The 20,391-nt window shown below is 38.3% G+C and overlaps 2 protein-coding genes across 5 annotated transcripts in view; one reads left to right on the top strand and one right to left on the bottom strand.

Annotated features, from left to right (window-relative positions):
* Positions 1-1,206: 1,206 nt before the first annotated feature.
* On the bottom strand, positions 1,207-4,410 carry LOC122406135 (high affinity copper uptake protein 1-like). 4 transcript variants are annotated; one of them, XM_043411387.1, is made up of 5 exons: positions 4,000-4,410; positions 3,404-3,537; positions 3,256-3,318; positions 1,777-3,173; positions 1,207-1,678 (listed from the first exon to the last, which is right to left on the bottom strand). In XM_043411387.1, exons 1-4 carry the CDS (start codon positions 4,006-4,008, stop codon positions 2,975-2,977), a joined length of 405 nt encoding a protein of 134 aa, XP_043267322.1. In that variant the 5' UTR covers positions 4,009-4,410; the 3' UTR covers positions 1,207-1,678; positions 1,777-2,974. The 4 variants fall into 4 exon arrangements, with proteins under 4 accessions (XP_043267322.1, XP_043267320.1, XP_043267319.1 ...); XM_043411385.1 differs by having other exon boundaries at positions 1,207-1,666; XM_043411384.1 differs by having other exon boundaries at positions 1,788-3,173.
* A 310-nt stretch (positions 4,411-4,720) lies between these two features.
* Positions 4,721-20,391, top strand: part of LOC122406133 (endoplasmic reticulum aminopeptidase 2-like) — a 36,797-nt gene continuing 21,126 nt past the window's right edge. The window contains exons 1-2 of the mRNA XM_043411381.1: positions 4,721-5,056; positions 9,213-11,154. Of these exons, the coding sequence (XP_043267316.1) occupies positions 11,028-11,154 (127 nt within the window). The 5' untranslated portion in view covers positions 4,721-5,056; positions 9,213-11,027. The remainder of the gene's footprint in view (positions 5,057-9,212; positions 11,155-20,391) is intronic.

The following is a 20,391-nucleotide window of genomic DNA, read 5'->3' as shown; positions in this document are numbered from 1 at the left end:
AGAAATAATGCTGCGTCAATGTTTAGTAAATTAGTAATTATAAACAAGAATTTCTTATTGTCATTGTCAAACGAGAAATGTTGGCTTTCTCTTGGAAAATCTTTTTATAACATTGCACCAAATGAAACCTCACCAAGTCGAACGCAGTTATAGTTTTTGATGAATTTCATTTTTGACGTATTCTTGTACGACGTGCTTGAGAACCTGCAAGACTGAAATAAAACTCTGCTCGCCGCGCTCGCTCAATCTAGGAATATCATACTTTACATTTTTTATAACTTCGTCGATCTTTCGATCGATACAACATTTCGTAAAAGTGACACGATGTTCTGAGCACTGATGCAGTTCAACTGCACATCCCATAATAGTTAATTTAGGGAATAGTCAACTCTCCACTTGTCTTGATTACCTACGGTTTCACAACCTGATAAACTATGCGGTCCGACTTTGCTTGGAATTAAGGACCGACGTTTGGTATTTAGAGAAATTCCGCATAGCGAGTACGAGACCACTCGTACATACCACACTCTTGAATAACGACGACACAACGGTGTATTCATTGCTTCCGGTTTCACGACAATTCAGGTCACAGGTCACCCCAGGACACACGAATTATACGAATATACCGCAGGTGCCGGGACACATTGCGTCTCAGGTGAACCGACCAACTGAGAAACAGCCATAAACCCCATGTGCTCCGCTTATAATTTTATCCTCAGAACGCAAGATTTCATTGCCAATTAATTAACTACTCCGCTATAGTCATATTGAATTATTTCTGAAACTTTTATTCCAGCTCGCTTTTAAACCGTGAATTCGTTCAAAATTTTACAACAATCAACAAAATACGACTGAGTGACGGAAAAAAGTTGAACACTTTTTCTGGTATTGTTTTTTTTCCAGAAAAAATATTGAACGGTAATTTTAGTTGTATATAAAGTCGATTAATATTAGGGTTAAAAGTAAAGGCGAATTTAGAAAAGTAAAAAGGCAGCGTGTCAAACGACGGGGTTTCTGAATGGGGCTTTCAAGACCAAGCCAAAACTAACAGCACCATTCTATTTTTCGTACAATTCGCTTTTATTCTCCATCGTCCAGAGAAAATCCCACTGTTACGTCCAATTCCCAAATGCAATCTTGGTTCTTTCTCTAATGGATTACGTCCGGTCTTTTCGAACGTGAAAGAAAAAATTTGGTGCCAAAACATTCGAGGTTCCGTTGTTGTTCAATCGGTTTTTTTATTTTCGTTTGTAAAATATACTAAGCTCGCAATACAGATTCAACATTTCAATAACAATCGATAACGTAACGGGACTCCGCATAAATTTTTCGATATTCATTGTTTATTTAGTCTTCCTCTGGACCAAATTCACGGTGGACGTCGAGCATGCATTTTTCAAGAGGCTCAAACTCGTGAATCTTTGAACGGTGAGTTTGGTCGACGAAAAAAGGTCTCGATATACTTTCGTAACCCATACAGGAATGTACGATAAATCGATAGCTCGAGCACATAAATTTAGTATATCCGACCAAAAAAATAGTTACAATACTCAATATGCAAAATCGTTATTTCATTTTTCAGCCACTATTTCTACATTCTGTCAAGTCGTCATTTTTTGTGTGAAGTGTGCATCTTCAATTATCCTCTTTCATCGATCAAAACGTTCTGAAAAAAAAACTATTACAATTACTTGCAGAAAAAGACTGAAAATCAACGTTGTAAGAGCTAGAAAACTTTTGTGCTGCACTCATACGAAATTTTGATTTTGTTTATACATTATCCATACTTCCATTCCTGGTGACTGTTTGGTCCATGATTTCGATCAGAACATCGCCCGCATTGACATGTTATGGTGCATATCAGGGCCCATTGAGCCGCCACCATCTTGTTTCGGAGCGGGTTGGTAAGCAGCGAAAAAAGCGATACCCCAGATGATGAACGAGACAATGAACCCCAACCAGACCGTTAAGTTGAATTTATCCCAGCTGAGGATGAGTTGACCCAACGATTTTTCACTTTTGTCACAACCGCAAATCTCATTCGTACTAGCAAAATTACTGGACATTTTGTGCTTGATAATAATTGAGCGTAATAACGTTCGCTTCGAGCGCGAGTATATTCGTTGGGAATTCGAGAATGTACTGATGTACTCAACCAGCGGTGTTTGGAGAGAAAGCAAAGAACGAGTATAAACGGACCGATACAGTATGAAAGATAAAAGAAACGACTCGTGAAAGATAACACGTACTCCGAGTTGGTATAAAGAGATACAATCGTTTCAATTTTGATCAAATACTCGGCCGTAGATATCTACATCCGGCCCTCGCTGATCCGATCGAATAGGTTTTTTCGGAAGAAAAATCATGAAATTAAAAACGCATGAATTTATCAATTTTATCAAAATCGAACTACAATTTTTGTATAGTGTGTCTTCAAATAAACTTACAGCCGAACGAGAGAGATTCTTATCGTTGAAAATAGAATTACAGATAAAAATATGGATTCCCACTGAGGCCTTCATACACGATACAATCTAATGCCTTCCTTACGAAATATCAGCGACATTCCTTACATTCATTACGGTTATTTGTACAGAAGTGGCTTCCCATATTTAGGCCATGAATAGAAATTATTCGGTGAGTTTCACCAGCATGAAGTGTGCAACATCAGTTTTCATGTCGAGTCAAGGATGAAAAAAGAGCTCCCATATGTTTAATATTGTGCCATTGACGCGATGTTGAAAAACATTTTTATTACAGACGTGCGCATGAATTTAATGCATGAAGGAACGAATCCGTTAAAAAACATTTCACCAAAAGAGTAGTTCATTTGTGTGGATTCACAATTGAAAAAAAAATCCGTTATTACGTTTATTCAAGCTCAGTACATTCTTTGGATCCTTTGCTTCGAGTTGGAATCATCAAAAGTCAGTCTTTCCACCATAAAATGAGTGCTTGGAAGAAGGGGCCTATTTCAGCCGCAACAATCGTTGTTCTCGCTCGTGAGTTTGTTCCAAGAAAAAAGCCAATATCCCAAACCAGTGCCAATGACGGTTGCGAGTGCCAGCCAGACGTTGTACGTCATGAAGATGAACATCAGGAAGTATCCAATAACGAATTGTATCATGTGAAGAATAGTTTGATAAAAGTGTATTCCCGAAAATAAAATATCCCTGTAACATGAAAATATTGTTATAAAAAATGGCGGTTTACATCTGAAAGGGAATAAAATGCTACTTTTTGGTTGCAATTAACCTTCGTGATCGTCGTTTACCGCTGGCCTTTGCCGAGATCATAGTATTGACATAAAGATGTTCTCTGAAACCATGAATTAAATCGCATCCTTGAAAAGACTCTTGCGACAAAGTTTAGTCCAATAAAAAAATAAAAATACCAATCGCACCGATAATTTTTGAGTCCTTCGTAAATAGCAGCCAGAAGAACGATCCCAATCATCGAGCCCACGATACCTTGCACGTCGGTGGTTCTCCATACCGAGAAGAGTATCGTTTCGGCTACGCCGAAGTGAAAATACATCTGCAAGCACGTGCAAAAACATTGATACTTTCACTGTACAAACTGCTGAAACTCTCTCGTCGCATGAAAATATCATTTCTTTCGCTTATAACACGGTTATCGAACTTTTCCGGAATATTGACAAGTGACACATTTGCGAACACAGTAAAAACGAGACTTGCTCGTGCGTCGAACATTTTCAAATAGTTTCCGTATTCGGCGAGTGACACGTTGAACTTCCGGTTAGCAGCTTCACTCGGAACACAAGAGCCGACTATCAAAATAATGCTCTCAAAATGCACATTCGTAGAGCACACACGGACGTATACAAATATGTATAGACGTATATTCTCAGAGCATCGGAAAGAGGAATGGCGATCAATCGTGTTTCGTTTCGAGCAGGGGAGCAGAGAAATAAAAACGACTCAACGTGCACTCGAGGTCTGAAATTAGTCCCGTGGTTCCAGAGCGCATTTTACTTACTCCCATCATCTTGAAATCGTCGTTTTTGTCCACGCGTCTCTCCGTCAATATCACAAAGCGGGTACAGGCCGAATGATTCGAAATGACAATTCTGGTGGTCTTTGTGAAACTGAAGAAGTCTTATCGATATTAATGCGATAAGAACATTTGAGCCGATAAGAAAATATGGTCGAACTTGCATAGCGCGGTTGCAAAGTCAGTCGACTTTCGTAGCTTGCTATTATGCAATTTTCGAATTCAGTCAAGATGTCATCCCTTTGAAGGGCGGCGATAACGAAAGAGCGAGCCAAGGCATAAATGCTTCTGGGCAAAGGGATGATGGCGGGCAACGAAAGTGTAGATAAAAGAATAGGGGAAAAGAAGGGACGCAGGCTGCAGTGACAAAAGCTTCAGGAAAAGGGCGCTTCGTTTTCGAGGGATTCAACGCTCCCCGAAGCCTCGATTCACGTCGAATTTTTCTAGCTCCTCTTCTTCCTAGTCGGCTTCGTACTATGCCCGTAAATCCCCCCTTCAAATTTTAGGACGAGAACTCCCCACACATTCTCCACCCTTGTACGTCTCTTCGTCTCTCTTTTTCTGTCTCTCGTGATGGATACCGCTGCAGACTCACATTTAGAAACGAAATGTCTGAGTTCAGATATTTTAGTATCTCAGTCGCGAGTAGTTAACCCCCCTTTATTAATTGGATATCGATATTGAAGTGTTGTATATATACGTATATGGAAGCTCTTAGTCTGCTGCGTGAACGAGGCGGGCGCAACCTGTGGCTAATCCTGACCGCCGCGCCCCCCTGCGTCCGGAAATTCACCCACGCTCAATTCTCAAACTCGCAGTGCTACTCTCACCGCCTGAGCGTTTACATCGCAATGTCGTCAAAGCTCCACGACTACCATGGTGGTTTCTGACATTTTTTTCATAATCGCACTCATTCGATGCTTCTTATCAAACATCCGAATTGTGTTAAAGTTTTTTAGTCCTATCAACTGTTTGTCAATTGACGGTATTTTCACCGTTTTTAAGGATATACCAGTGCTCAACGGAATTGATTTACAAAGCTGTGAGTATATTCGGAGTAAGAGTCCACCCCCTTAAAAGGATCAGTTCGTTCTATCGCATGAAAAGCACCTCGGAGATTCTCAGGATTAATTTTGTCTTTTGTCTTTGAGGAGTCATTCATTGGGCTTGAACTTTCATCGGATTTATTAGAGGGCTCAGTCCAGTCTTTTGTTTATTCTTCAGAAGATTCCTCAGCAACGTCTCCGCCTCAAAAATGTTTATCCCTTGCGTGCTATGTTCACGCACGGATCGTCGATTTTTCGGTGTTCAAATTTATGTGTGTAGGCTTGTCTCTCACCCTCTGACCCCCGCGTTTCTCTCTTTTCCTCTCCTCCACTCTCTCTCTCTCTCTCTCTCTCTCTCTCTCTCTCTCTCTCTCTCTCTCTCTCTCTCTCTCTCTCTCTCTCTCTCTCTCTCTCTCTCTCTCTCTCTCTCTCTCTCTCTCGCTCTCGGATCGTATCTTCACCCCACGTTTCCATGGAAATCTAGTCGTACCGGTGCTCGCGTTTCATTTCTCTCGAGTATACAGAGCATCGTGGACGTGATAAACGCGAGCCAGCATCCCGCATCTCACGGCTAAAAATTACGATATCGATTAACAATAATCGAAATGGCAATCTATTATTACTCGAATGGGCAAATGATACCGTGGCACTTAACTGCCAACCGTAATTTCGCTTCTGCATCGACTGTTGGCTCTTCGATGCGCAATGTGATTTAAGTTTCGAGAGGCCGTTGCACTTGTAACCTTCTAATTTAGCGTGAATGAGTCGCGGCATGTTCCCTCTGTTGGTTAAGTTTCTCGAGTTTTAGCTACAACTTGGGGAAGGAACAACTCAAGATAGTTTCAGAAAAACCCTGTAAGGCAAAGTTCCCGAGTTCGGTAAACCCACTCACGCTAAAGTTCCACATTAATTTTGATGAACATGGCCAATTCGCGATAATATGGAGTATCAGTGGATTATGCAACTATTTGCTTCTCATTAACCACTCATAATTGACATAAAATACTCCGAAATTATAATTTTCAGCAAAAGACACCAAATTTATTAATTCTTTCCCAAACAGGGATGTTTGATCAATCGTGAATCCACTTTGCTTCGATCTGTAATTCCGCTCTCTCTATTGAAGAGTATTGAATCGAAAATGGTAGTGCAAATTTTGCATATTCTCGCTTGTGAAATAACGTCAGCACTGACGGACGCAACGTAAAGCGAGATCTTTACATAAGCATCGTACGTACATATTAAAAAATGATGTAGTCGAGAGAAAATCGGTCAAAAAGATCACAGTTATATGATGCATGTTGCGCAAGTCGAAAATTGCATCGTGCCAACGCTTACACGAGCTATCGCGTAATATAGACAACGCAAAAGATGTGTGGCTTGGACAGGGAGCATCGCATTTGGAAAATAATCGTTTGAATAGAAGAAACTGTGAGAGCGTAGAGTTTTTGAAATTGTTCTGCAACTGAATTTTAACATCAATAGTAGAATAACAGAATGAATAAATTGCGTGATTAATTGTGAAAATAATTTAGTCGGTCAGTATTATTTGTTCGTAAACATTATCGGGTACACATCGAACATTCGATTAAACCAAGTTTTAATATTTTCAACAAAGTATCATCACTTTTATTCAGCTATTACGAGACGAATGCGTGCTCACTCGTTTCGAATAAACGATAGAGTTTTCCAAGAAGAACTTCATTAGATTTTCAGTTTTTTACTTTTTCTATGGTCCAACTATGATTTCATGGTGAATTCGAGCATAAAATTCACTTTATCAGTCTCTATACGTGTGTAGAGTTTACAATTTCCAGCGAAAAGCGTGTGGCGTGGTTATGCAAGGGACGCATTATTATTACTTGTGGCGTAGTGTCAGACACACGAGAATCATTACGTTTGAATTGTGAGCCTCTTTGCACGAAGCTATGTGCACGAACGGATTCGTCATTTGTGTAAAATGAAAAGTAAAAGGATTTCGAGGAGCTTACAATGGAGCCTCGCACTCTCAAGCTTTTAAACTGAAAAAAATGTTGGGTTAAGGATGAAAAGCGATTCGACAGCGAAGAAGCATACAAAAAGCACATTCTGATGAATCGTAAAATGTCTGCTTTCCGCCTCGGAATAGTTTTTTTTACTATTCTCTTAAAAGCTGTATTCTTTTAATGTACACCATGCCATTACAACGTTTATATACTCTGTCAAGAACGAATGTTTACTAAACTTACTTTTAGGAACAACATACTTTCCAATCGTCCAAGTTTTAAAGCGTTCGAGGAAAAACTAGACGAAGTGTCAAATCAATCATTTCAGTCGTCTAATTTTTCATGATTCCAATTATATGCATGTCATTTTAGTGCTCCAGCAATAATGTCTCAAAATTTATTGAAGTACAAAAAAATGGGAATTGCGAACGAAACGAAAAATCACATCGAAATGATTGTCCTGATTTTTCAAATGGAAAACAGAAATTCAATGGTCAACAGTTTTTATTGTTAGTCGACCAATTAATATGGATCCAATCAATGGACCACTCACCATTGGGTCTCAAAAACTGATTCGATAAATAGTTTACGAACAGATTTGTATTTGGCGTCACAAATATCATAAAAGTCCGTTTAGATATTTCGCCGCAAATTCTGTAAACGAAGTCTCACTCCAAAACTATTTTTCTGTCATAATTGTTCATTCAAATATTCATATATACCCACTCGGGAAAGGGCATACTGATTCGACTCCCGACAGCCGGCTTTATACGACATTAATAATAAAAGATAGCAAGTGTCTTGGGAAAAGGAAGGCAAGTTACGGATTCAATCTCAAATTTCCAACTCAGGTGCGGAGAAAACTAAATAAATCAGTGTTTGCGGTACAGACTACGCAGCCGGCGGGATCGGAAGAGGACTTCGGTATATGATTTATGAAAACTGTCGCAGACACTCCGCAGACGCAACAGGATACTTGAACGAAAAATATATTTCCTTTTTCACAAGAAGTAAGAATATGCCAAGCGCTTTCCAACGGCTTCGCACCGCGACATCTTAAGTTTGTGATCTATACTATCCAGAATATATGTATAGGATAAATTTCCGAGGGTTTAACCCATGGACCCAATATCATAAGCCTCGGCAACGAAATTTTATGAGATATTTATAAGAGGACTGGAATTATTATTTTTCACATCGATCGTAACTATTTTTAATTGCGGTGTTGAATTCGTTAAGTTCATGATTAAAATCTCTAAAAAGTTTTAATGCTCGTGAACGAGGGGGAAATGAAGCATCCAGTTTTTCATTTGTCCAATCTCTTGCGGTTTTCCTCGGGTGATCCATTGATATCGAAAAGAAATTGAACCTCGCCCCATAAAACCGGTTTTTACAACGTCACTCGCAAGCATTGCATAGTGTATGCATCTTATCCTTCATAGAGTAAAATGCGGAGCTTCTCCGAGCGCATAATTGGCTGTGATATATCGTCGTGAACCGTATGAAGCGCTCGTTTCACGATTATCTCGCTTCACTTATCATCAGCATCCAGCTTTCGTAAAAACGTGACATGCTTTTATTTTTCCTTCTAGAATGGCAAGGCTGTTACCTGTTTTTAATAAAAGAAAAATAACACCAATGAAGGGATGATGTTGGACGTGGAAAACGCGTGATATTCAGAGACTTGCATGTTCTTTCCGAATTGCATTTTTATTAAAATTGGATAATTTAACAATCAATTCGAGAAACGCTCGCACTCAAATTTCTCTCAGCGTTTTAATTGCGATAGGAAAAAGAGCCGAAAGTCTGACGTTGAGTTTTAGACGCAAGTTCGCCTGTGTCAAAGACAAATCGCTCCATACAACCAATTATTATTTGACTCTATAGTTTCTGTCATCGAAGTCATTAAAAAAAGTAGGTTAACCCCTCACTTACGTCACTTGCAAGCAAATCTCGACGATAACGAGTCTCTTCAATTGCGGCGTGATTAATTAACCGAGAGAGTATCGAGTCAACTAAAGAGCAACACGTTCGTGATTATTTTTATTCCACGTCTATTTTTATCGCATAGCTTCATTTTTATTTTACTTTTTCTCATTTAGCTAATACAACCACGCGACCCGTTACATTTTATGGAATTTTAAAGAACCGTCTTTTTCGTCTGCAGGAAAAACACGAGAATGAAGGAGACGAAGAACGAGAAACGATCCTGCGAATTAACCATGCTGGGAAATTCAACGAATGTTAACATTCACTGTGCGCTAGAAGCAACTGATTTTTAATTAATTCAGTGACAGAAAACACCAACCACGAATAAAAGTTCAAAACGAGCCCAAGATGGCCCGATACACATCGACTCGATTTATTGTATTGATCGTCCTGAAGAATCTACCGAATCAATATGCCCCGAATGTTAATACAAAATGATAAATACAGGGTGTAAAACGAAAAAATAGACGTCTAGAGTGAGCAATAAAATTAGCAGCGATTATGCTACGTCTTGAAGTGGAAACACCTGAAATAAATCTATCGTCACAAACAATAATGACGATACGCGACCAGGACGCGTTGATGCGCGAGTGAGCCAAAAGATTTGCTCTAACAGTGCCACGAGTCGTAATAAGAATAACGCAATGATAACCGCGTGAGTGCACCGGGTGCGAAATGGATGAGTTGAGACGGAGAGTGAAAAATGAAATCCGCTATAGAAATGGGACTGAAAGATCGCGCGCAGGATACTCGGGAAAGAGCAGAGCGAGCTTATCGACGAAAGTAAAATCGCAGCAAAGAAAAGACAAACAAAAGTATAAAACTTGTGTGGAATTTGGTAGCGGCTGTAAGGGAATGTGAGAAGAAGAAAAAAGAAAGAAAAGACATTTTATGAGAGTATCTTTTTAGGGGCTTACGGCATATCGTGGCAAAATGACTCGCCTTTTGTACCGGCCATTTTTTCTACTCGACAATTAGTAAACGTTTGAAAGAAAAATATATCTTTGAAGGTGAAAACGTGGCTCGAGAGCACGAAGCGAAACGGGAAGTGTCTGTGAAACAGAACGATTAAACGCGACTGCGGAATAAAAAGGAAGAGGAAAAGAAGAATAAAGCACGTGCCAAAGGAGGGACCAAATCCAACGACACTCGAAAGTACTTTTTGCCAAGAAAAAACGAGATATCGAAAGTAGGAAGATGCGAGGAGATACTTTCGCGAGAAGTTTCTCGACTCAGCATCTATCGATCAGCGACTGCAATATACAATAATAAAAATAGGAATCATTTTTTAAAATAAATCGTGATAAGACGCTCGTTCTATACACATTGGGTCAAGGATCGAGTGAGGATGAATTCGGTGAAGGGTGAAAAATAGATCGAGAGCAAAAGGCTCGAGTGCCTCTCGAGTGAATATCAAGGAAATAGGAAAATCGAGGATCGCATAGCTCCGATGCAAACTCTTCGTGGATGACGTCTGTCTGTTTCCGATAGTAGAACGAGCAATATCTTCCGGTCGAGTGGACCACGAAAATTTGTGGTCTCCGAATATCGAGTTCGACTGACGGACTATTAACGCTGCTATAGCTATTAAAAATTCATGCATATTCTTCGTGAAATTCTATGTGTTTTCTCCTGTACGTTTGGTCGCGTGACCGAGTGCTTAATGAGAATCGTTTGGACGAATAACTCGTATATCGATTGAGTGGGACCTCTCCGCACGGAACCAAATGGTAGTGACCGTGACAAACACCGAGACGAAACTTTGGCTCGAATTTAATGAACAAGCATCGTGAACGAAAAAGAATAAAATAACCAAAGTTTTCTCAATCTGATTTTGTACAATATACGTTTGTGCCAAACTCGAACATAATAACGAATTGCTGCCCAAACTTCCACTTCGGAGCCTCCGCGCAGTTAAACGCTCCCCGGGTACCTCTTTTAAATAAATCGGTTTAATTAGCGATATAAAACATTTGTGGAAAAAGTTTTTAAAATGCCTACCGCCAATTCTACGAGGGAGAGCAGTCTCGCGATAAGGACCGAACCCCTCGGGAGAACATCGAGTTCCCGGAGCCGCGGCCAGAACGGTACAGCCAATACAGAAGTTCCGGAAATCTCAGGTACGCTTTTTATCTTAAGATACATTATCGCGATTCAGGTTAATTAAAAATTCGATTATCACTTTCTCCAAATGGATGAAAACCGCGATGAGATATTCAAGGAGAAGTTTCACTACAAAATTTACATAATCGACTATTTTTGCGCCCTGTTTTTTATCGTAAAAGAAAAATTTCAGTGTGTTCAATATAGTTGAAAGATTGAATATTGAATTCGTTCAAAACGTAATCACACCTGTAACAATAAATTAAATAGTATAATTGACAGTAACAAAATGATAAAACAGGAAAAATATCTTTTTATAATATTTATTTCTAATAAGATATTGTACACCATTTAAAAAAACAAATATAAAAATGCACGCTTATGATAGATTTCGTAAAAAATAAAAGAGAAACGTCAATATTCATTCATAAAAATGCAATGTAAATTTTATAACTCTATTTTCAAAATCATCTTTTTTCATCAGTTTTTCAAATGTCTAAAACGCCATCCGCCACATTGGATTCCAACGTGACGTCACTCCGATAGTAAACGATCTAGATTTTTATCGTGCACTCTGTGTTATTTTGAAATTTTCCAAGTTATTATCACGTTTAAGGACTTTTATCGTTTATTTTATTAAAATCGCATCATGGAAGACGGTTTTGTGAAAGCAAAAAGTACAAATCTACCAATGATAAATAACGTCGATGATAGCGACGAATCCACAATTTTTGTGGCGTTCTTACACTTGTATTACTGCATTCAGGCACAGGACGCCGATGATGCACATTATGATTCACTATTTTTTCACAAATCTTGTTACTTTGTCTTTCGCAGTCGTCGTATATTGTTTACTAACGGAGTGACGTCACAAACCAAAACAGCATGGCGACTTGCGTTTTCACACGAAAATTCAGAATCATAAATAAAAAATAATTTTTTCTTCATACCTCGGTCGAAAGTACGCACTTTCGGCCCCGATTTCAGGGCCGAAAGTTCAACATTCCTGCATTGGTAAAAAAAAAACACGCTCGCTGTGACAGCGGGAGCAAAAATTTTTCTCTGCACACCTTAGTCGAAAGATAACATTTCTGCGCTGTCAAAACTGCATGCGCTTCATTTGTCTCGGCGGGAGCAAAAACTTTTTTCTGCATTCCGAAAGGTTTGACGTAATTATTTTTTTGACTTTTGACGTTTGACGTTTGAACAGATATTGCTTACGTGTTTTTTGAAAGGTTGTGTCTAGTCATCTGCAAACCGTACGAATAAGATTATGTTATTCATTCGGAAATATGTTATGGAAATGCCATATTATTTTCAAGCACTATTATCAAAACAGTACAAATCCGAACGAATAACATACATTTATCCTTCCAGATAAAATCAATGTGAAAGCCAAAAATAAAGTGACCAGCAGGCTGATAAAATGAATATAGTCGTTCGGAATAATGATTTATTTTCAGCTTCATAGGAATGCAAATATTCATATTAATTATCTTTGCTAATATCTTGTTTTTTTGATGCCTGCCCCCCCGACCAGCAGCACTCGCTTCGCTCGTGCAGCAAATGTCGGGGGCAGGCATCAAAACATCTTCTATCGATAGTTGCGTATTTCGGAAGAAACGTACTTTCGACCGGCTATGAAGAAAAATAGTATACACCATACGGGCAGAAGTTTGATAGCCCTGAACTGCGCGTCAAATGCCCTCGGCTTCGCCTCGGGCATTGTGACGCGCAGTGCAGGAATATCAAACTTTCTGCCCTTGTGGTGTAATATACTATTAAAACACCTTTCGGTCTTATAAAATTAAAATTAAAATTTTACTGGCTCATTACGATCTCAGGATTAATTTTAAACAGTTTTCAAAAAAAAGTTGTAATACCCTATTGACCAATGCCTGATTTGATCACGTTGCCATCGATTCAAACTATATCAAACTCTATTATGTCTCTCTACTTTCGAAAAACACGAATGTGTTTGGTGTAGAGATGATTGATGTTTGATAATTTATCACATGACTCGCCGTTATCACAAAGCACCGAACGTTTCTTCTTTTGGGAAGCGGAATAAAATGTTGCGTTATTCAATTGATTCCTATCATGATAAAAGGGCTTGGCTGTATGGGGTTGTACTCCTACGAATAGAATAACCTCTTTATGAGCGTCTCTTGAGCGAAATCGATCGAATTTCTTTGTCACGGGCAGTCGTGGGGTAAAAAGGCGTGTAGGGCTAAACGCGCCCTAAATGCTTTTACGAGAGAACAAATAGCACACGTTAAACCGGAGACCCAAAAGCAAAGAATTTTTTTATGGAAGCTCCCTATAAACGCCAGACATAAGAATTGTTGTGATCGCACAGGCAAAAAAGGGGCAGGATATGAAGAGAAACTGATACGGAACGTTCGTTCCTGTACGCGGTGAAGGGCAGCCTTGAAGCGATGAAAATGAATAGAAAATAATACCCGTCCATAAGTATATGTAACGATACGAGTTTACTAGAATAATTTATGTTGCGAAGCAGAAAAGTAACCGGAACGAATGGCCGGAAACGAGAAGGGTGCGAGAGCGTGTGAACAAGAGAGGTCACAAGTTCAAGAGTTCAGGCGGTTTCTACGTTTACACTCCCGCCCGCTGTTGTGTACAATTATAAATTCCGATTTCCAATGGAGCCCGTCATCGATGGTTATTCAAATCGCAAAACGGATCCGCTTCGTTTTCACAGAGATCTATCTCTTTGACGAAAGCTTCCCAGTCCTCGAGCCACACTCGAGTACATGTTTATGAATAATATAAATGTAGATACTTAAACAACGAAGCATTTCGGAGCGAACAATATCGAGCTTTTGACGAAAGAGTAACGAGCTCGCAAAAAATAAACTCGAATGAAATATCCTCTTGTCGTGACATCGTTTATTCGCGAGGTCACAGAAAGATATTATGAAAGTGGAGAGAGGCCATGTGCTCGGGATCGGGAACAATAGTTTCGAGTTAGCTCGACGAGAATCGCGGGGAGATTCTAAGTAGAAAAAAACCCGCTCGAGTCAGACACTCCCGAGAGAGGTCGGTGGAACGCTACCACCTTTTATACCCACCACTACAGTGTACACAACGATTCAAAAAAATTGCAGCTCTTTGTTGATCCTTGCTGTGTTCGGGACTTCCCTGTTTTCTTTTATCTAATCAATCAAAGAAATTCATTAATGTTAAGGTGAACCTTAACATTGCTGAAGCTAAAGTGACTGACTCAATTCTAGATGGTCCACCCTCTTTCGGTGCTAATCAATTTTTCGACGCCACGAATACCTGTGTAGAGAGCTTTTTTCTTGATGAGAAGATTAGCCGGGTGGGGTTCGAAATTTCGAATAACCGAATTGTAGAATGGTCGATATTTCGAAATTAATAAATTCGTCATGTAAGATTGGAGAAAAATAAGTAATTCGAAATTCTTATTCCCGATCGACTATTTAGCAGATTACGTCTTTAATCGAATATTTTTTCTTTGAATTCGCATTTATTCGAAAATATATATTTCGATAGTTTGCATTTCGAATGCAATTTTTACAGACCGTACGAATGTCAAAAGTTCATATTTTCGAATTCAAAATGGAGAGTAATTGTTTTACAGACAGACCAGAATATAGAGTAGCAAAAAATCGAAAGTGAATTTTTCGAGCCTATAAAACTTAGATATGCGGAATAGCGATAGCTCGAAAAGGCGAAAGTCAAAATGGCGATGTTTAAAAGGGTGGGAATCAAATGTTGGAATGACTAAAATTTCGAACAGCTAAAATTTCGAGTTTATAAACTTCGAATGATAATATGGAGACAGATAGGTTCGACTAGAGCTTTGAATGCCGAAAATAAATAAAGCAGAAACTGCAAGGTTCGAAGCACGTTTACATCGAAAATAGAATGTAACAATCGCCCATAGGACGATGACTAAAATATCGATTTTTCGAAAATTCGACTATCACTCTTTCGATTCATAAATTACTACGGTCAGCGATACTGTGAAAATTCACAATTTTGAAAATATAATAACGAAAGACCAAATATTACTGAGGTTGAAATACTGAAACACCAAAAAGTCGAACGGTCAAAATAGCGAAATGTTAGAAAGTCGATCGATCAAAATCAAGAAATGCAGCGGAGCTCCAAATACACACGTCTCACTCACTCACTTACTCAGACCGGTGATCTCCAATTTTAAACATCGCCATTTAGACTTTCGCCTTTTCGAGCCATCGCTATTCCGCATATCCAAGTTTTATAGGCTCGAAAAATGTACTTTCGATTTTTTGCTACTCTATATTTAAATCTGTCTGTAAAACAATTACTCTCCATTTTGAATTCGAAAATATGAACTTTTGACATTCGGATGGTCTGTTAAAATTGCATTCGAAATGAAAACTATTGAAATATATATTTTCGGGTAAACACGAATTCGAAGAAGGAATTTTTGATTAAACACGCAATCTGCTGAATAGTCGATCGGGAATAAGAAAACTGATATCAGTCCAAACTGATATCACAACTTTTGAATTTTCGAAATATCGACCGTTCTACAATTCCATTATTCGACGTATTGAACCCCACCCGTTTAAAATTGGAGATCACCGGTCTGAGTAAGTGAGTGAGACACGTGTATTTGGAGCTCCGCTGCATTTCTTTATTTTGATCGATCGACTTTCTAACGTTTCGCTATTTTGACCATTCGACTTTTTGGTGTTTCAGTATTTCAACCTCAGTAATATTTGATCTTTCGTTATTATATTTTCAAAATTGTGAATTTTCACAGTATCGCTGACTATAGTAATTTATGAATCGAAAGAGTGATAGTCGAATTTTCGAAAAATCGATATTTTAGTCATCGTTCTATGGGCGATTGTTACATTCTATTTTCGATGTAAAGGTGCTTCGAACCTTGCAGTTTCTGCTTTATTTATTTTCGGCATTCAAAGCTCTAGTCGAAATCTATCTGTCTCCATATTATCATTCGAAGTTTATAAATTCGAGATTTTAGCTGTTCGAAATTTTAGTCATTCCAACATTTGATCCCCACCCGATTAGCCGTTAGATATATAAATCGCTCAATACACTTCAAACTCTTCCATTTCTAAAAATGTTCGGAATACTATATTTTTGATAAAACAATATCAACCAAAATAACGTGGTTTTGACGATGATTCATGCGAACATCTGTTTCCGCAGTATGCTTCATTGATATTAAAGGGAAAAATTCAATGTTACCGCAAACATTACAACCGCATAATCCCATCGAGTCAATCTCCCTTTCTCTATACTTTGCATGCACTTTCATATATCACAAATCCTCACAAGAGTGATGCCCGCAGCTTTAAGTGGACAATACTTTAGGATTTTCCCAATTTTCCTAGGACGCCCTAGAAAAATATAAGAATCGTGCGCCATTAAATATAGCCGAATTTTTCTAAAGTTTTCGGATAATGAAGACCATCAAAAACTCGGAAAAACTCTCTCTCTCTCTCTCTCTCTCTCTCTCTCTCTCTTATATAGCGACTGCTGCGCGAACTGATGCATGGCCGAATGGCCACTCTCTCAAGTACTAGCCTCCCTCAAAGCTGCTTAACTTGGGACATGGCCAAACCGCCTGCGAGCCGATCGCTGTCAGTGAATATACTTACACGTTTTTTTTTCTTTTTTAACATGGAGTCAACCATGCCCATGTGACCTGGGTCAAAGACACATTCGAATAAGTAATCAGGTGATGGTGTGTGTAAGTGAACTAAAGATTCGTGGTAATGAATCAGAATAAGTAAATTGTAGTTTTTCCAATAATATATACAAAAACGACGTTTATACGATCTCTGTACAACATTCGATCTTGAAATCAGTTTTCTTAAAATATACTTTTTTGGGTCTGGGGAAATATAATGCTCGCATTGATATTTTTTATTATTCTACTAAAAATATTTCAAAAATTCTCGATTGTATGGATCCGTTCAACGCACGATTCTGAACTTCTATTGGCTGAATGGTTTACCTATTCTTGGGGCTTTTATGAAATATTCATAAGCTCCATATCCTCGACCTGTCGGACTTGAGTGTCTTTTTTCTGATTCAGTAACTTTGTGGAAAGTTGGAACTTCATTTTCCGCAACGATTCAACTGTCAAAATTTTAACATTTTTCATGAAAAAATAAAAGAAATATACATTTGAATTCTATTTTTATCAAATGTTTATGCGTTCGTACATTGCTATTAACGGTGTAAACTGACAAAGTGAATATTGTATGACGTAAATGAAATAGACAGCGAAACAAACGTCTGAGTGCGACTGACACGATGCTTTTTTCGCATCAGGCCACGTTGCCGTCATCTGAAACTTCAATAAGGGTAATTGGAACTATTACGAATGTAATTTTTGTTTTATTGACAAAGGAACAAATTAATGCTGATTAGTAATTAAATATTGTTTCCCCCTTTCTAGTTTATGACCAACTGGTCATCTCAATAATGTTTTGGACGTCGAAGACTCAGGTCTCGGGATCCTGGGTTTCCAGGAAATCCAATAACATTGTTAAATAAATGTATCACATTCGAGCAATTAAAATAAAATTTAATATAATTAATTAGATTAACGATTTGTGTGTCATTTCATGAATCGCCGGAGTAAATCGTTCAAAAATTATACACATCGAATAGCGAACGAAACTTTGTTTGTCAGATACATATCGGCTGGATTTTCAAATCCTTTGGAAGTCCATTTTGTACGAAATTCAGATTCACCGATAAATAATTTTTCCTGAAAGAATATTAGCTGGATCGAACAAATATAATTTCACGTCCGAAGGGGCGTGAAGGAAAGATTTGGGTGTTTGAGCGTCGAGCGGTAAATGTCCCATATTGCCCCATAGACTTTTCCATGCAGGTATTATACACAGTGCATTTATATATGGATATACTCGTTTGGGTATCGTGTGGGCGCACGCCGCGAGACCTCGAGAAGTTTTGCTTTCGTCTAGTTGCGATTGAGGAAAAGTACACTCTTTAATGAAACAGATGGTTAGTAAAGTACAATATAATAAAATATGATAGAAGGATCTAGGATTCTCTATATATTCTTGATATAACGTAAGGTGTTAGTAAACTACAATAAAGTGATAGAACTTGGTATGGTACGTGGTACACGTTACCGGAGAGGTGACTTCGGACTCTTCGATGCGCGGCCGTTATTGAGTTTCGTGATCGATTGTAAAATATTCCAAGTAAGAAGTCGAGATGATTGGGAAATATTTAAAGTCCCGTACCGGAGTAAAATACCTTAACACCTTCGTTGCTGGAGTTGACTCACTCTCTTCTACAGAAGATCTGGAGTTCGTCCAGAGTTCAAGTATAAGCAAACGGCTAACCGAATGACGACCGAACTACTGCGAACAGTATAAACGCGACTGTAGATACGGATCTTGGCTTTTTATAGGGCTAGATTTGGGTCGAATAAGTGGGGTTTGTTTTTGTTACCAATGGGCACAAATGTTCTGGGTTCTATTTTTTGGGACTTATAAAGAGAAAACATCTGTGTTATCAATCGATGAATCCCCGAAATTTAAGGCAGTAGTGCTCGGATGGGAGTTTTCGTGGAAACCAGAACACTTGCGTACACAACGTACGTCAGGACACGTGTCTTTGGTAATGAGGTGACCATGGGTTAGTTTTGGTGTCTCGATAAGACAATATGTGCGTACTTAATTCGAGATCATTTCAGTTAAGTTGCAAAGAAGAAAAATAAAATAATAAAATTTAACGTCGGTTGCGACAATAACGTGCGCAAAAGAAAACGTCTTGTGAACGTTACAAAAATACAAAAGTAGACCAAAGATTCAAAACCATTTACCAGACGAATTTTAGAACGTATTTTTTTATGGAGACCACGCGGATCCGACACGATCTAGATGTTTACGCATCAAAATATGCGTTAGAACGCGGTTTTCAAAATAGCCAAACCCCTTTCGCGTCCACTGCACTGAGAAAAAAATTTGGTTGAATCACTTGAAAAACACACGCACGACAAAATATTTATTAAATTTCACAAAATATTTAGATAATGATTCAAATAGATAACGATTTGGATTAAAAAAATTAAGAGTTATATGACGATATTTGGGTTACTCTAACATTATATTTTGTTGCTACGAAAATAATTGTATATTGAATCTCCGTAGATTTTGTTGTATTAAGAAAACATTCAGCCGAATTAACAAAATTTAATGCCATTCCAACAAACATTTTATCTCTGTCAACCAAAAATCTACAGTCCTTATCTAAAGATAAAATCAAAGGGGCAAAATATACATTTACTATAAAAAAGGATCCTGTCATACAGCCTGAAAATGCTGTTAATCAAGTTTCTATCGCATGCGATAGAAACTTGGATTTATATATTCAGGAATTTCGTCATATCTTACAGTCACGAACCAGCCCAATAACTTTTTCCGTCGCTTCAGTTTTTATTCGTTTGTAATTTTCCAAAGGTGTTTGTCTAGAAATGCTCTCGAAGTTTTATTTATTTGATGACTTTCCGTGAATTTTCGACTGAAAATCATCACTCGAACTACTGTTATCGGAGGTTTTAAGGCATTCTTTTCACAAAAGAGAATATTCTACAAATAACTGATTTTAAATGACAGTAAAGTAAAAAAAGTGCATGCAAATATAGATTGGCGAAATTTCAGGTCATATTGTCAAACATTTAAAAAAGAATGAAAACTTCAAAAATTGTAAAATTTAACATACGGAGATTCCATCATCACTACATTTCTATTCAATAATTCATATACTAAATAATTCTAAATTCCTGACACAAAATGTCTCACAGATAGAAAACAAAAATGTAAGGAATCGACGATAAAAGTTGGAAAAATGGCAGAAGCAGAGGCTTTTCCTACACAACCGCGACTTCTCAGAGGTTAAGAATCAGTCCAAATTTCGAGTGTCCCAATTAGCACCACCAAAAAATACGGTCGTGCGAAAGGAGTACCTTAACGTATATGACTTTTTTATGTGAGCAGCGATTACCAACAATGACATTATAACGTTAAGATTATTCCCGTTTCGTTTGGCAGTATATAAGTTGCACTAGACAGGACTAATCTGACCAACGGTTCAATGACGAAGGAAACAGAGAAAGCACACGGCGGAGTGTTCCGGAGGATGAGAGTTATAGACGTAGGAAACAGAGACGAGGGATTCCTAATGGATGGGGTGGAAGCAATCGA

Source organism: Venturia canescens, chromosome 2 (assembly GCF_019457755.1).
Source record: "Venturia canescens isolate UGA chromosome 2, ASM1945775v1, whole genome shotgun sequence".
Lineage (NCBI taxonomy): Eukaryota > Metazoa > Arthropoda > Insecta > Hymenoptera > Ichneumonidae > Venturia > Venturia canescens.
Note: the sequence above shows the minus strand (reverse complement) of the source record. Positions and strands in the feature narration are given on the sequence as shown.

Coding starts and splice junctions, on each gene's coding strand:
- LOC122406135 (XM_043411387.1), bottom strand. Junction 3,319..3,403: donor GAAGGACTCAAAAATTATCG/GTGCGATTGGTA, acceptor TCATGGTTTCAG/AGAACATCTTTATGTCAATA. Junction 3,174..3,255: donor GGTAAACGACGATCACGAAG/GTTAATTGCAAC, acceptor TTCATGTTACAG/GGATATTTTATTTTCGGGAA.